Genomic DNA, 16886 nt, shown 5'->3' on the forward strand with positions numbered 1-16886 from the left:
ATACACAGGCAGCCTGGACAGTGGTCAGGAGCTGTTTAACTACAGGCTGAGCAAGTGCAGAATGGTGGTAGAATGTACATTTGGCCGTTTAAAAGCCCGCTGGAGAACGTTACTCAGTCACTCAGACCTCAGCCAAACCAATGTCCTCTTTGTTATTGCTGCTTGCTGTATGCTCCACAATCTCTGTGAAAGTAAAGGGGAGACCTTTATGGCGGGGTGGGAGGCTGAGGCAAATCACCTGGCCTCTGATTATGCGCAGCCAGACATTAGGGCGATTAGAAGAGCTCACCAGGAAGCGGTGCGCATCAGAGAAGCCTTGAAAACGAGTTTCATCACGGGCCAGGGTACGGTGTGACTGTTGTGTTTGTTTCCCCTTCATGAACCTCCCCCCCTTTATTGACTCCTCCTGTAAGCAACCCACCCTCCCCCTTTGATTACAGCTTGCTTCTGGAAATGAAGTTACTATCGTTTAAAAAGCATGTATTCTTTATTAAAAGCCATTCCCTGTAAGCAACCCACCCTCCTCCTTTGATTACAGCTTGCTTCTGGAAATGAAGTTACTATCGTTTAAAAAGCATGTATTCTTTATTAAAAGCCATTCCCTGTAAGCAACCCAACCTCCTCCTTTGATTACAGCTTGCTTCTGGAAATGAAGTTACTATCGTTTAAGAAGCATGTAAATTATAAAAAGAGGCAGAGAATTAACAAGGTATCCCGGGTGTGGTTTGGGAGGAGGATAGGAGGGAAGAAAAAGGCCATTAAGGACATTTCAATGTAATGACAGCCTTTTGGTTGGACTGTCCACGGGGGTGGAGTGGGCGGGTGCAGAAAGCCTTCCCCCACGCGTTCTTACATGTCTGGGTGTGGAAGACATGGAACATGGTGAGTACTGAGGGTGGTTAAACATGGGCTGGAGCGGCACTCTGTGACCCCGCTGCTCTCCCTGAAGATCCACCAGACTTCGGAGGATGTCAGTTTGATCACGCAGCAGCTCCTGCGTTGCATCCCGCCACCACTGATCTTCCTGCCGCCACCTCTCATCTCGAGCGTCTCTCCTATCCACGTTGGTCCCTCCTGTCCTCACGTTCACTGGCATCTTTCTACTTTGCTACCACGTCCTTCCACTTCCCCAGATGAGCTCTTTCATTGCGGGTTACTGCCATGATTTCTGTGAACATTTCATCTCGTGTCCTCTTCTTCCTCAGCCTTATCTGAGCTAGCCTTTGGGATGAAGTAGGGAGGCTTGAAAGATTTGCAGCTGCATGAGTGGGGGAAAATAGTGATAGAAGGATTATAAAAGATACATTTCACAGAACAATGGTTATACTCTTTCACAGTGAACTACACTATTCACCTTACATAGCACATGTGATTTCACTACAAGGTCGCATTTGGATTCTTTTAGTATTGAGTGCCTGCGGCTGTGGTGTAACAGAGCAACACAGACGCAGGTCCGGGTATCACAATTCAGCTTGCATGCGGTCATGGTAAGGCATACAGCTTCTCCCTGTGCTGGTGCTTTTACAAGGAGTAGCAGACGCCAAACCCTAACCCTAACGCTGGAATTGCTTTACCCCTCCCCCCACCGCATGGCTGGTATAATGGCAAATCACTGCTAATCACCCTCCCTTTCTCCTCCCACCCTTCCCCCCCACCGTGTGGCTGGTAGCTAGGAAGATTCCTGCTGGCCAAATGCTAAAAAGCTCAGCGCCATTAACCCCCCTCCCCTCCCGCCGCTTGGCTACCTGCAAGGAAGGATTTCTTTTAAGCAACAGGCAAGCAGCCCAGTAGGAATGGCCAGCTCTGTCCCCTTAATAAAATACCTTAATTTCAACCAGGTTACCATGAACGATATCACTGTGCTGCGGATAACAGAACGAGATAAAGAACGGATGTTTCTTGAATGCCTGCAATCACCGGGACCTTACGCAGCTAGGCTTTGTCATGCAATGATACCAGATTACTTGCTACATGCATGGCGTGGTAAAGTGTCCTACCATGGTGGACGGAACAAGGCTGCCTTGCCCAGAAACCTTCTGCAAAGGCTTTTGGAGTACCTCCAGGAGCGCTTTATGGAGACATCCCTGGAGGATTTCCGCTCCATCCCCAGACATGTTAACAAACTGTTCCAGTAACTTAAATGCCTGCTAATGCATGCCAAACACTCATGGCAAATCAATCATTAAAAAACGCTTGCTTTTAAATTATGTTTTATATTTACAAAGGTACACTCACCAGAGGTCGCTTCCATGGCTTCACTGTCTGGGCTAGTGGCTTGGGAGGGCAGGGACAGTAATTCCGTCTGGGTCACAAAAAGCTCCTGGCTGTTGGGGAGAATGGAGTGCTGTGTGGTCTCTGCAAGCTCTTCCTCGTCGTCATCTTCCCGCTCCGCTGAATCCTCATCCATGGTTGAGATTATAAACCCCACCTCGGAATCCACGGACAAGGAGGGGGGTAGTGGTGGCGCAGCCCCCTAAAATTGTATGCAGCTCAGTGTAGAAGCGGCATGTTTTTGGCCCTGATCCGGATCTGCCGTTTGCTGCTTTGGTTTTCAGGTAGGCTTGTCTGAGCTCCTTCACTTTCACTCTGCACTGCACTGAGTCCCTGGTGTGGCCTCTCTCCCTCGTGGTATTGGAAATTTTTTCAAAAGTTTTTTTCATTTCATCTTTTGGAACGCAGTTCTGATAGCACTGAATCCTCTCCCCATATAGCAATAAGATCCAGTACCTCTCGTGCGGTCCATGCGGGTGCTCTTTTTCTATTCTCAGGAGACTGCATTGTTACCTGTGCTGATGAGCTCTGCATGGTCACATGTGCTGATGAGAGCTCCACGCTGGCCAAACAGGAAATGAAATTCAAAAGTTCGCGGGGCTTTTCCTGTATACCTGGCCAGTGCATTAGAGTTCAGTTACCTGTCCAGAGCGGCCACTGGTGCACTGTGGGATACCGCCCGGAGGCCAATAACTTCGATTTGCGGCCACACTAACCCTAAATCGATATAGTAATATCCATTTTAGCGTTACTCCTCTCGTTGGGGAGGAGTACAGAAATCGATTTTAAGAGCCCTTAAAATCGATTTAAAGTGCATTGTAGTGTGGACGGGTACAGCGTTAAATCGTTTTAACGCTGTTAAAATCGATTTAACTGCGTAGTGTGGACCAGGCCTCAGCTGTGGCCTAAAAACATGCAAAACTACAGATAGTTTACAAAGCAAAGCATTTATTCTACTGTTTGACATTGTATTAGCTAATATTGAACTCCAAAACATGTAATGACATTTTCCTGTCTGAAAAACAATAGCCAATTACTGTTTAAACAGCACCAGCATCTGCAAATCTACAGAGTATGGAAAAAGCGCCTTATATTGTTTCTCTAACTCACTTTCAAGGGTTTGTAATCTTGTGAATATACAACTAGCTATGTGATGGGAAGGCACAGTTATATTTATTATAAAGTTGCCACAGTTCTTACCCATTACATCTATGTTATTACTGATTCTATACTGGAGGCAATAGTAACTAGTTGATCACAACACACAAAGGTTTATTATAAAAAGGCAAAAGAAAAATTATTAATGCTGTTGTAAAACGAATGCCATTAAGTACTCTCTCTGCTACTTGGAAAAAGAAAGTCTGTTTTCAAGGATCACAGAAAGATCACAAAAATACCTGTGTCTGGAACAGAAATCTATCTCAAACTAAAACAGAATCTGCCTCAGCAATCTGTCTCAGAGTAACAATATAGATTGCATCATTTCCTGATTTAAAAGAGGCTGATTCCTTAACAGTGCAACCATCTGGAAGAGAGAATTTTGAAACCATTCCAATCTGAAGCACTGAAACACTTTCAGCATTTTAAATGCTAGAAACGTGCAACCTTTGCATCCAAAAAATGATAGTCTGGAAACTATTCAAAATACTTAGTGCTTGGATTTCCTGACTGGACTTGCAAATGGAAAATACATTACCGCTAATATGAAAGTAACTAGGCAACACTAAAGGGTTTCCTCTTTGGTTCTCCGCCTTGTCTATTTTTCAACCATGTATTGGCTTCTATACACTAGAGACTACTGAAACAAACTATGGAAGTGACACGTGCAGTATATAAGGGAGCCCTTCCCCAACAGTCAAATTTTTCTGTTACCCCTAAACTGGTGACTGCTCATGCGCAACAAGTACAGATGCAAATACTGACATACTGCAATGTGCTGTGAGATAATGGGAAATCTCGGAACTTTGCCTATATTCATCAGTTTAACAATACTCACTTGTTCCCCATGGAGCAAACTGCCTGGTAGAGGGGTGCAAAGTAAACCATCCTCCTATGCAACTACAGGCTATAATTATATGGATGTAATTCAGAAAACATGGTGTGGCAAGGCAGGGGTAAAACCCCTTTACAGCCCTGCCAAAATGCTGGCTATAGTCTGCTTTCTGGCTGCTAGGCCAGGAGTAGAGATGCAGGTCCTCAACAGGGAGCCCAGCTGCAAGCCCTAAGGAGGGCTGGCTCAGATGAACCTGCTGGGCTAAGTAGTGACAGCTGGGCTGAGGCAGGAGAAGGCTGTAAAAGCCTTGGGCAAACCTCAGTGGGGAGGCTAGCCTGGAACGAGACAGGAGGGCAATATCTCTGTCTCCTTGCCAATAAGGAAGTCTCAAGGGCCAGGAGACCCTGGGGAGGGTCTGTGGGGCACTAACTGTTGGGGGATCTAGGCACTGCATGAGCACTGTAGATAAAGACACTGGGGTGATTCAACAAAAGAGAGAGTGAACACTCTTTATTAAACCAGCCTAAACACAGGGTGCAGGCACAAAAGTGGGAGAGTCTGTGCTCACCCTGTGGCACATGGCCATCCAGCTATCAGTAACATGATTCCTAGGGCATGATCCTGCAGAGACTCCACATGCAAAACTTCTGTGGATTTCAAAGGACAAGGGCTCACATAGAAAGACTGCAGGATCATACAGTACATTATTGAACTCAGCAATTATTGGTTTCAGCAATACACTGTAAGCAGTCACAGAGGGGTAAACCACTTTATCTTCTGAGTTAGAAGTTCTTTAAAATCAAGCCACCTGTACTGATCTGCAGTGTGAAAAATGTTTGAACTCTCTCACCCTTCATCTGACATGTGAGCTAACAAACAAGCACACTTCTGCAGGAATCCATGTGATCAGCTCCTCTATCAATCTCCTACCAAAAAAACAAAATAATGCCACCTCCCAAAAAGAAACAAACCACATACACAAATGCAATACATTTGACATAAATGGTTATAGTTGTTAAACACACAACACACATAGTATCATACCCATACAGAATGATGTCATCTGATTACAGACCCCATGACACTGATTCATCAGTATCAATTCTATTCATGTGGTACAACAACAGCACTGTAATGATATCACATGACACTTCAGACAAGTAGCTATTTCATTTTTAACTCATCCAGCCATTTCTTTCTAAAATTTTGAATCATGTTACTTATTATAAGAAGAGCTGCAAGTTCCTTGCAGAGATTTTTATAGGAATGTATGTGTTTGTCATGGGACAAAAATGGCAGGAGTAAGGCTAACAGAATGTCCAAGTTGGATTTTCTCATGTGACCTGAAATGGCACTTTTTGATTTTGTTAACAGATTTATATTATACTTTTCTCATAGTGCAAAATAACAAAAATTCAGAGAAGGGAAAATTTTAAGGGAAACAACAGAACTGCAACATTATAACGTCACTATCTTAATTACAAACAATATTCTAGGTAACATCTGGGTATTGAATTCTTCTTTAAAGAACTAACAATAAATATAAAATATCAGAACTAGAAGACAAAGGATAGATTTATCTCATGAGGAACTATCTGGGAACAACTGCATAACTTCCTACCACAGTATCACAGGGTGAGTTGGGACATTAAGAGATTTACGTCCCAGATCTGACCTGGTTTCCTCTCAGATCAAGAAAATTCTGGGATTTGCAGCCTAGGAACCACTGGAGGTGTATGCCTGACAGCACAGCAAATAGAGAATGAAACAGTCTAAAGCAGTGCTTCTCAACGTGGTGGTCCGCGGACCAGTGCCAGTCCGCAAGCCATCAGCAGCCGGTCCGCAGTGAGTTTCCTCGTACAAGTGTCAAATAGGATACTAATATGTCACAGGTCCCTGGCACATTGGAAAAAAAAATTGCCAGTCCCCCACATCAGATAGCTTGAGAAGCACTGGTCTGCGGCACTCTTCTCAATCTGGGCAACGATCAGGAAAAAGCAGCAACTCCTTGTGGGGCTCTGCAGTAACTAGGCTCTGGGTCAGATCTGTAATGAGGTTAACAGCTGAGAGGGAGCCAGGGAAGGAACCCAGAAAGGGCCAGAGTGAAGGCCAAATGTGTATGCTTCTCCTAGTTTTCAAAGGATTACAGGTTTGCCATACTGGATCAGACCATCAATTCATTTATTTTCCAATCCTGAATTTAGTAGGATGCTGGTGGTATAGAAAGTCATAGTTAAAATAACCAGAATGCTACCTGGCCAATCCTGTGTAGGAGGTTTGTGTGTAAAATCTATTGGCTCTGCTGGTGATCAGTTTATTCTCTGAGACATGAAAACTGATAACAATGATCAGGTGCTAAATGCAATATTACAAGACATATTGATTAGCGGGGAACTAGGCATCGGGATTTCATGTTTCTTTTACTTGGCTCTGTCACTGGATAAACCTGGGCAAGTCACTTAACCTCTCTTCTCTTCAGTTTCACTATCAGTAAATTATGAATACCATTTATATATTTCTCAGAGCTTTTGAGAGACTTAACTTATGTTTGTGAATCATTTTGAGATTCTTGGATGAAGAATGCTATGTACTATTATTATATCTTGTAAAGCCAAGTTAATTGACTACAAATGTTAATAGTTCTAAAATTATCCAGCTTTCAAAAATCCAGCCACAGTATTTATCTTGATTTTCCCTTCCCCTCCCTCTCCTAAAAAAAAACAACAACACCTGAATAAGCCAGGTGGCACGATAATGGCAAACAGTGGTGGAGGGGTAGAGGAGAACAAAGGAAATTTACAAAACGGTATGGAGATGTTTTAAAAGCAGAACAAGCTAGTATTTGATCTGACATGACACCACCAATACAATTCTGTCTTATGTGCATTTTACACATCAAAGGAATACTTTGTAGGTGTCAAACATGTTACAATCCACTTGGCCAACAGACAAGAGTTGGCACTGTCAGTAATTCCAGAGGCAATTTGGAGTCCTGCCCAACGTGTAGACATAGTGTTTAGCAGCACATTAAAAAGGAAATGGGTGTATTTACTTTCCAGACAAACCCACCCATATTTAAAGTTTGCATCAGTTTGGAAAGATCTTTTCTTTCATTCCTGACCATTAATATGTTTTATAGTTTTTTAAAATCACTTACTCAGTTACTTCTATGCCTGTAGTGCGCTGATTCTGTAGAAACCACTTTCTGTCAATCACTGACCAAATGTATTGTTTTTCAGAGGGCAAACTCAGTATAATGCACTATCAAATGACTTAAGCACCGACAGCTGAGAGAGTTTACTTTAAAATGATGTTACACTTCTGACAAACGGCAGAGGCAAAGGGGAAGGGAAAGAAAAAAGGGAGAGGAAAAATTGGAAAGGCAAAAACAGGTAAGAGAAAAGATGAGGACTGAAAAGAGGAAAACAGAATGGAAGAAACAATTTTACAGAAAGATGTAAATTTGGAAACAATGTAAAACTGCATTAGAATGTTTTTATAACTACAGCAAACATCCATGTGAAAGTCGGCAGATTAGAAGTCTCTAATCTAGTAATTCCAGTGGAAACAAGTACATTGTTTCACAAAAAGTTTCTGACAGGAATCTGAAGCTTCTGAGGATTTACAGGCAAATTGCTATCAACTAAAAGGCCATGTTAGTAGGGGGAAAAGGGGTTACTCCTGTTTTCTGCTATGCTTAGTAGGAAAGAGATTTCTTTCTGCTTTTAGCAGTATGGTTTTACATTCTCATGAAACATTCATTGCAGCCATTGTTGGGGGGCAGATTATCAGGCTAGACAGATGAATGGCCTGATCCAATACAGCAAAACTTATACTCTATATTTTTATTTAACACATTCACTACACACACGAAATGAGTCCTTCCTCTAGAATTTCACCCTCTTCGTATATTATGAGTTAGATTCCATGTTCTGCCATATATTTTTGCTGGGAGGATTTTGAGTTCCTCAAACTACATATTTCATGTTGGCTGTTTAACAACTGGAAAGAGTGGAAATAATAAAGAGCATATTAGGAATGCAAGTGAACATTCAGAATAGGCACATAGGCATTCATCTATAACCCATGCAGAAACTCACTCTCACCTTGCACATATGGACCTGTCTCAGGATGCTCTCGGACACGAAGCGTATAAGGTTTCTTCTGGTTTGATTGCTTTAACAAATCTCGGACACGCTCATTATAGATTTCAAGGAAACTGAAGAAAAGCAAATAAAATGTTGTCTTTCTGGCATCCGCTATTCACAAAAAAAAATTATTTAAAGTTGTTCTTTGGATAATGAAAATTTGCACCTGCAGCCTGGCACAGATATTCCACATCAAAAACTAAAGCATTCATCTTCATTACCTCTCAAATTACCTCTTCTTACATGTTGTGTGTACAGACACTTAGAAAGGAGCTGAGAAGCAATCAACTGTCATGAGGCAAGAAAACAGCTGTCCCCTGCTGCTGGCTGGTTCAAAATAGTGCTGACAATAAATCATCTGTATTGCCAACACAGCGTTATTTCCTGCACTTTTAATTAATGTTGTTCCCAACTCTTCAACTGCTCAGAGCACAAAACTCCACAAAATTAATGCTGTTTATGAATAAGAACTGAATGCAGTATAGGGTCCAAATTTTGAACAGTTAAACAAGCAAGACATGGACTCTTAACCCACTATTATTTAGATGCATATTCTTTGGGATCTAACAGTGAACAAACAGCACCCAAGGAACTATACTTGGATTGAAAACCGAACTGCAAGATTTTTCCCACACCAGCAAAATTATTGACAGCCCTGAGAAAGAGAAATAAACTTATCAAATAACATTTGTGTGCTTTTGCTACGGAAATACACATTTGAAAATATTTAGAAACATATGGCCAAAAATAATAAAACACTCCTACCTGACTTCTACTCTGCAAGATGCTGGCTGCTCTGAATAATCATCCTCCCTTGAGAAAATGCCCTGCATAAACCAAAAGTTAATATTTTTCTCTTAAAAAATAAAAAAGAAAAGAAAATTAAGAACAGTTTAAATAATTTCAAGTTCATAAAAGAAATACCTCACATATACGAGGTGTCAACCCAATGGATGCCTTTAAACAAAAGAAAAACAAACAAAAGAAGAACAATTACATGATATGATCACAGTCCCAGTTTCTCGTGTAAGAAGTCATTTTAATAAACATAAACAAAACTATGGGGAATTCCCAACTATTCCAGTATCAACTTCCCACTAAAACATGGAAAGAGACACAAGCAGTAACTGTGGAGATCACAACACAATCTGTCCTGGAGCATTCTCAGTGTTAGATCTGACAACTCAACTATTCCAGTTGCAGCATCTCTAGAAGTAATCACTTAAAGCAGGGGTTCTCAGACTTTTGTACTGGTCACCCCTTTCACATAGCAAGCCTCTGAATGCAACCCCCCCTTATGCATTAAGAACACCTTTTTATATATTTAACACCATTATAAATGCTGGAGGCAAAGCAGGGTTTGTGGTCGAGGGTGACAACTTTCAACCCCCCATGTAATAACCTCACAACCCCCTGAGAGGTCCCAACCCCCAGTCTGAGAACCCTTGACTTAAAGGGATGATATACTCTGGCTAGAATGGTGACTGTACCCATAACTGTCAATCTTACCCTCACTGGAAGTCATCATAGGGCATTTTTCATAGGCAGTGGATGCTGAAGAGTTCAAGGCTAAGATGACTCCACTTGCTACAGCACATGGCTTACGTAAAGACTTGGAGCTACCTTCAGGCTCAGCCCCTCCCACTCGGAATCTCTTTGCAGTAGGATGCAAAGATTTTTAGAAGGTATATTTGAAATGGAACAAATTAAGGGGGAAAAAAAACAAAAACAAAACAGCTTTCCCTAAATAAATGCATTTTTGTAAATGTGGAAGTTCTCTACAGACCAAGCAGGCTGATATTCTAGCTATTAACAATGCTAATAATGTAGTACAATAAATGAAAATTATTAAGTAGTGGATCAAAGTGGGACTCTTCCTGTCGCACAAATCACTTTTACCAAAGAATCCAGCAGCAACATTACTACAATGAAAGTGCCATAGGAATTAGTAATGATTTTTAAGATATGGTCATTATAAACTGCTTTTATACTTCCAAGATCATCAGACACTAGTGACCTGATTCTCCTCTCACTTACATTAGTTTTACATCACTATAATTCTTCTGACTTCCATGGCAATAGTCTTGATTTAAAACAGGAAGAGAATCAGGTCTTAAGATATCAGATGGGCAAAATCTCCCTGCAGATGCCTGTCAGGTGGTGCCTTTAGTAAGTTAATACGGTCATTCTAGGGACAGCAGAACCAGTTCAGTAAAAATAAGAACCAAATAGAAACTGTAATCAAACTTCAGACCAAACTTTAACCATTTTTATAGGTTCAAAAAATTTTATTTGAAGAGTGTCTCTCTCTCCCCATCCTTTACCTGAATCAGTGGTCCTCTCAGGGGGCAGGAAGTAGTGACTTGCTCTTGCTGTCTCCTTGAAAAATGGTTCTCTCTTTTGCAGTGATTCTCAGACTGCAGCCCATTCAGCACAGAGCTGTGGCCCATGTGACATCCTTAGGGCCATACAGGTAGTATTGGATGCAGCCCGCATAACACATATGCGGCCCACAATGGTAAATAGGTTGAGAATCACTGCTTTAGAGACAATTCACTCCCCTTCGATTTAGATAGGTTTTCAGAGAGATTATCTACCTTTCCCTCTGGATCAGCAAAGCCAGTAACCCTTTCAAAGCACTCATTGGTTTGGGTGCTTTAACATATAAAGGCACACTAAGTGGGGCCCCATAAACAAATATCTTAGAACTGACTGGCTTTGAGGAGCACACGCTAATGTTTCACCCCCAAAACTTCCATTCAAATTCATTTAGTAATTGGAAATGAAGCAAGTATGGTCACCTCAGACTGTTCCCTAATTGACAGCAAAGTCTTCTCACAAAAATGCAGCAGAAAAGACTGCACAAATAATTATTCAAAATTTTAATTAGTAAAATTAATTTAACTTCAACATGGCTGTCTGATTGTCAAAGAAAGTGACATTAAAATATTTTGTAGAGGCGCAGGCTGACTGCTACGAAGAACAATAAGTGTTCATGGTGGAAAACTTGTTTTCTTTAGATTAAAAGGTAAACCACACATATGCAACATCCAAAGAGCACAGTTTACAGAAGGAATTTTATTTTTTATACATATATACATACACACATCCATACTTTTATGATTTTAGCTTGTGCTACATTATTTAGCTAGGTACTTAAGCATGTGCTTAATTTTAAGCACAAGTAATCCCTAGCAAAATGTGCTTAAACATTTTGCTTAATTAGGATCTTAATCAGGAACTTCAATTTAACAAACAGATTTAAAAAAAAAAAAGAGTGTAATCAAAGCTATGACTCACTGGAGTTCCCATCATCGTGTACGTTTTTCCTGAACCCGTCTGTCCATATGCAAAAAGACAGATGTTGTACCCCTTAAAAGCACCAGATAGCACTGAGGTGCCGAGGTCCTGGAAAACCTGCAACGATCGAAAGAAAAAATGCACTCAGTGAGTCATTCCCTCCTTCGTAACACGCACTGCCATTCAAACATTATTTAGTCTTTTTTTCACAAGTCTAAAAGGATAAGAAATTCTATCCCATTAGTGTATCGACTTATTTCATGGGACTAATAAACGTGGAAAGTGGACAAGATAAAAAAGGTAGACTGTAACCAGCGCCCACCCCCATCTCCTTTTCTCAAGACTAAACATGCCCACTTATTTTAACCTTTCCTCACAGGATAGGTTTCTAAACGTTTTCTAAAACATTTTTGTTGCTCTCCTCTGGATTCTCTCCAATTTGCTCAAATCTTTCTTAAAGCGTGCTGCCCAAAACTGGATACCATACTCCAGCCGAGGCCTCACCAGTGACAAACAGAGCGGGACAATTACATCCCGTGTTCTACATACGACACTCTTGTTAATATGCCACAGAATATTAGCCTTTTACGCATCTGTGTCACATTGACTCATTCAACTTGCGATCCACTAACCTCAGATCCTTTTCTGCAGTATTACAACAGAGACAGTTTGTAACTGTCCATTTCGGTCTTCCTTCCTAAGTGCACTTGTCTTTATTGAATTTTGTCTCTCATTTTCAACCAATTTGTCATGGTCATTTTGAATTCTAATCCTGTCCTCCAAAGTGCTTGCAACTGCTCCTAGCTTGGTGTCATCTGCAAATTTTATAACCATACTCTCCACTCCACTATCAAAGTAATTCGTAAAAATATTGACTAGTATCAGACCCAGGACAGATCCCTGCAGGACCCAGCCAGTGCGACAGTGAACCATTGCTAACTGCTCTTTGGGTAAGGTTGAATTCCCCTTGTTTCCCCAATCTGTTATCTCTTGTTTTATACTTAGATTGTAAGCTTGTTGGGACAGGGACTGTCTTTTTGTGCTGTGTTTGTGAAGCACCTGGCACAATGGTGTCCTGGATCACGACTAGAGCTCCAAGGCACTACAGCAATACAAATAATTAATAAAGGAGCTGGGCATCACATTCCTCAAGGCCAAAAGCTGGCCACTGCTAGGCATGGCAGAAAGTAGCAGATGTTACCTTTTGCTCGGTTCCTACTTTGTTTTTTTCCTGTTTGGACTGGACTGCGCCCAAACCCACTGACCCTATCTCCAACATACCAAACACCCACTCCACAGCAGTGTAAAGAGTAGTAATCTCCTCTGTTGAGTACGTTGGACTATGGAGTCCCCTCTGTACTGGCTGTCAACTGCTAAGCCCTCCAGCACAGGATAAATGAACTCAGTACGGCTGAAGTCTTTCAAAGAAAATATTATAAGTATAAAAATATTTTCTATTCAGGTAGAAAGTTAACCTGTATATACACACAGTTACATACCATACTCTGCAAAGACTCAGCCAACCTTTGTTTCTTTCACAGACAGGTATATGTACTAAATTTAGCAATGGTGGATAAAGACGACAAATATACTGCAGGGAACACATCAATTTACCCCAATCCCAAGCAAAGGTAACAATCAGAGCTATCAAAAATAAACTCTTGAGACTTAATTTGCAGTTCAAATCACAACAGATGCCAATTTTTTGCAGAAAATTCATTATAGTTCCAACTCCACTGAAGGCTGAGACTATATACACAGATTTCATTAATCAAGGACAACTTGGCTATTTGTGTTCTCTGATAATAAACCATCTGAGCCAGAAGTCAAATGTCAGCTCATCGTTGGTGGATAAATGGCAGTATGTCTAACAAAAGTATTTTATGTCAGGAATGACAGCCGCTGGAAGGTTCAAACATGGTACAATGTAAATAGGAAGACAGACCTGCCTAACAACATATAACACCTTTACCAAAGTATACCAACCTAGCATAGTGAAAACACAGGCAGACACTTTAATATGATGGACAAGACAGCTATGCTGAACAGGTTGCCGTCATCCAGTAGGCTGAAACGGCATGGTTTTTTTACCCATTGCCACATCAAATGCAAACTCCTTATCCTCACCTACAAGACCCTCTGTAATCTCTGCTCTATTTTTTTCTTCCTTCCCTTCTTGTTCCCATTCCCTTAGCCTCCTTTTCCAGTCTCTGCTCCATGTCTTCTTCCTGCTTAGAAGGTGAAATCTTGGTGCCACTAAAGTCAATGGACATTTTACCCCGTGACTTAATTGACAGGATTTCACCCACTCATGTACTGCTGTCCTGTCTCTTATCCTGCACTTTTTTTTATTAAATAAAGATTGTAAATTATTCAGGGCAGAGAACGCATTATGTTGATGTCTGTAAAAACACTGATGTATAAATGTTATTAATGATTATCCTTTCCTCTATTAAAAATATATTTTCTTTTTGCCCAGCAGAATGCAGTTACAACTTCATATTCTCTCAGGGCACTGGGAAACTGTTCTCTTGTAGCACTGTTCTCTCCTAAAAGAACCCAGACACCACTAGGCTTTTCAAAAATTTGCTCCTTGTAATCAATCACACACACTTGAAACATAAAATAAGATCACAGGCAGTATTTTGCCCATGAGGCCTTCTTTGAGGTGTGGGAAAATATAACGGGAGGGATTTGGTTTGAGGTTAGAGTATTCTTGGAAGTTGCTTTGTACTAGTGTTTCAACATCTGTTTTTTATTTAACTCGCTGGTTTCTATGGAAAAGGCAACGCTCTTTAAATATAATTGAATAAATATCAAATCAGAATATGGGTCTGATCCTGCAGTTCTTACCTCGCACTGTCAGTTCTATGAACTTTAAGGGGACTGCTCAAGAGTAAGGAATGCAGAACTGAGCCCTGTATGTGCTTCAGGGAACAATAGTTTACTAATAGAAAAGTACTTCAAGTCTCCCAAAACTCTGATATAGCAATAGTTGCTGACTGGTGGTCCTGCTGTGCTTTGACAACTGTGACATGTTTTTGTTTCTTTAACCATAGTGCTGTTGCAGCTTAGAAAGTGGTTGATGCGAAATGTATCCCTATTGTGTTCTAAAATAGTTCTAGATTTCACCGAAGTGTTTTCTGAACTGAGAATCACTGTATTTAGGTCTAATTGCTCAGCAACAGCTCCAACAGTGTTCTAATTAAAGAAGTACTTGGAAGTAACTGACCTGGGATCATGGCAGCATAGAATGTTTGATTTACTGTTAGCTACCTCTGCTTTAGAGCACAGTGATCAATCTCAGGCAGGCTATTTATTAAACACGCTGACTAAAAAAGTCTGTAAACCAAATTCTTCTCTAAGATGCTCTGTTGTAATCTCATTATTTCTGTCAAGCACTGAAGGAAGAATTTGGCTCCATGTTTGTAGACTCATTACATCAGCACAATACAAATTAGGCCATTTTTTCCCTAAAAAGTTACAATTATTTGTAGCATCTGAGTTTTAATGATCACAAGTCAACCCATAATATTTGTGATTCTTGGCCTGAGTCATCATGGTAGGAAATTAATGCAGGCTCCTTGATGTGACAGGGCCTATAGATCAATCTCACAAGGTCAAAATGTGCTTAACCTTTTGTACTAAAATTATACACTGACCAAGCGTTAAAATATCTGCGAAGCACACCCTATTTCCACTCTTGCCCATCACATTTAGCAATCCTCCATATCCTTGCTAATGGAAATATGGGTCTGGTTTGTTTTTTTATTGACAGGTAAAAGAACAGAGATCTTTTTGGGATTCCTCCCCCTCCCCCCAATCTTTTTCTTCTTATGTATCTGCTCTTGCCCACCCCCATTTTGAGGTCTAGTTTAGGGGAAATTTGTCCTTCCAAACAAGGAATGGTGAACATGGCCTGGGGAAGAGCTCACTTTATGCTGACCACAAAGTGTTGGTCAAAAATGATATTCTCCTTCCTAGGGGTTGAATGTGCTGCTTCTACAGCAATGTCAAGGCCCTGTCAAACTCTGAAGATACCCAGGGTTGAGAGCTGAAGTAAGAGTTGTTGATGTTTTACTGAGTGGCATAAGAACCGATTATCTAAACATCTCAAAAGCCTCCAGGCCCTATTTGAAAGTACAAAACAAGATGAAACTTTAAATATTTGAATACCAGGTAAATCTTGTGATCCACACGATGAAAGCTTATGTGTGAAGTTGTACTGCTCCCAAGAAACAGAGAGTAAGACTGCAACAGCCCTTAAGAAAACAAAAGGACAACCTGACTGCACAAACTCTATTACACAGAAAGGCTTAAAGCAGCCACCAGTCTTACTTAGCTGTTAACTTAGCATACAACCAGAAACCCGGACACACTAACCACCTGCTGGGAGAGAGTTATAAGTAATAGTCCTTGTCTATGCTAGAAAGATATACCATTTTAAACTTAAATCTACATCTTGTTTAAGCAGTATGTGTGTGTTTACATTAGGGGTCTGCATCAGTTTAACTAGTGGCTTGTCTATACTTACAAGGCTGCAGCAGCACAGCTGCACCACTATAGCCCTTCAGTGAAGATGCTACCTACGCTCACAGGAAAGCATCTCATGTGGGTGTAGATACTCTACCTCCTCAAGGGGCAGTAGCTATGTTGATGGGAGAAGCCCTCCTGTTAGATCATATAGGAGTTAGGTCGGTATAACTACGTCACTCAAGAGTGTGGATTGAATTTTTAACATGCACTGTTTCCCACTGCACTTAGAAAGAACAATCTTGTCTCTTTCTCTCCTCCTCCCTTCACAGCAAGACCCCTATTTCTCCACTCTTCATTGTTTTTCCCCTTTTCTAAACAAGTCCTCTCTTGCCAACTTAACCTTTACACAACCTCCCACTGAGCAACAGATCATGCCTCCCAAGCAGTCAGAAAGTGAACTAAGCTAAAGTACACAAAGATACTTTTAGTGCAGCATAAAAGTGTCCACGTGAAGAGTTAGGGTCGAATAGCTATTGCACTTTAAATTCACACTCGAGCTTATTCCACACAAACCTCTTGTGCTTGTATTTGTGCCTGCAGAATCTGCTGCCTCCACGTGGTTCATTCCCAGTTTCAGATCTTAATACCTTCCCTCTGCTAGTTCCTGATTTGGGAGGTTGGGTCATGTCAGAGCCACA

At 41.1% G+C, this 16886-nt stretch overlaps 1 protein-coding gene across 7 annotated transcripts in view; it reads right to left on the reverse strand.

The window, feature by feature from the left end:
* The window catches only part of STARD9 (StAR related lipid transfer domain containing 9), a 321608-nt gene that overhangs the window by 239990 nt on the left and 64732 nt on the right, over positions 1 to 16886 (reverse strand). For 6 of the 7 annotated variants that reach the window (XR_007774876.1, XR_007774877.1, XM_050956627.1 and 3 more), the window contains exons 4-7: positions 11713 to 11829; positions 9337 to 9369; positions 9178 to 9239; positions 8371 to 8483 (exon numbers count right to left, since the gene is read on the reverse strand). Coding sequence is in view for 5 of the 7 variants with exons in the window: in XM_050956627.1 (XP_050812584.1) it covers positions 8371 to 8483; positions 9178 to 9239; positions 9337 to 9369; positions 11713 to 11829 (325 nt within the window). In the remaining 2 variants the exon portion in view is untranslated. Of the gene's footprint in view, positions 1 to 8370; positions 8484 to 9177; positions 9240 to 9336; positions 9370 to 11712; positions 11830 to 16886 lie in introns of those variants that run through there. The other variant, XM_050956631.1, reaches the window with a different exon arrangement.

Source organism: Gopherus flavomarginatus, chromosome 5 (assembly GCF_025201925.1).
Source record: "Gopherus flavomarginatus isolate rGopFla2 chromosome 5, rGopFla2.mat.asm, whole genome shotgun sequence".
NCBI lineage: Eukaryota > Metazoa > Chordata > Testudines > Testudinidae > Gopherus > Gopherus flavomarginatus.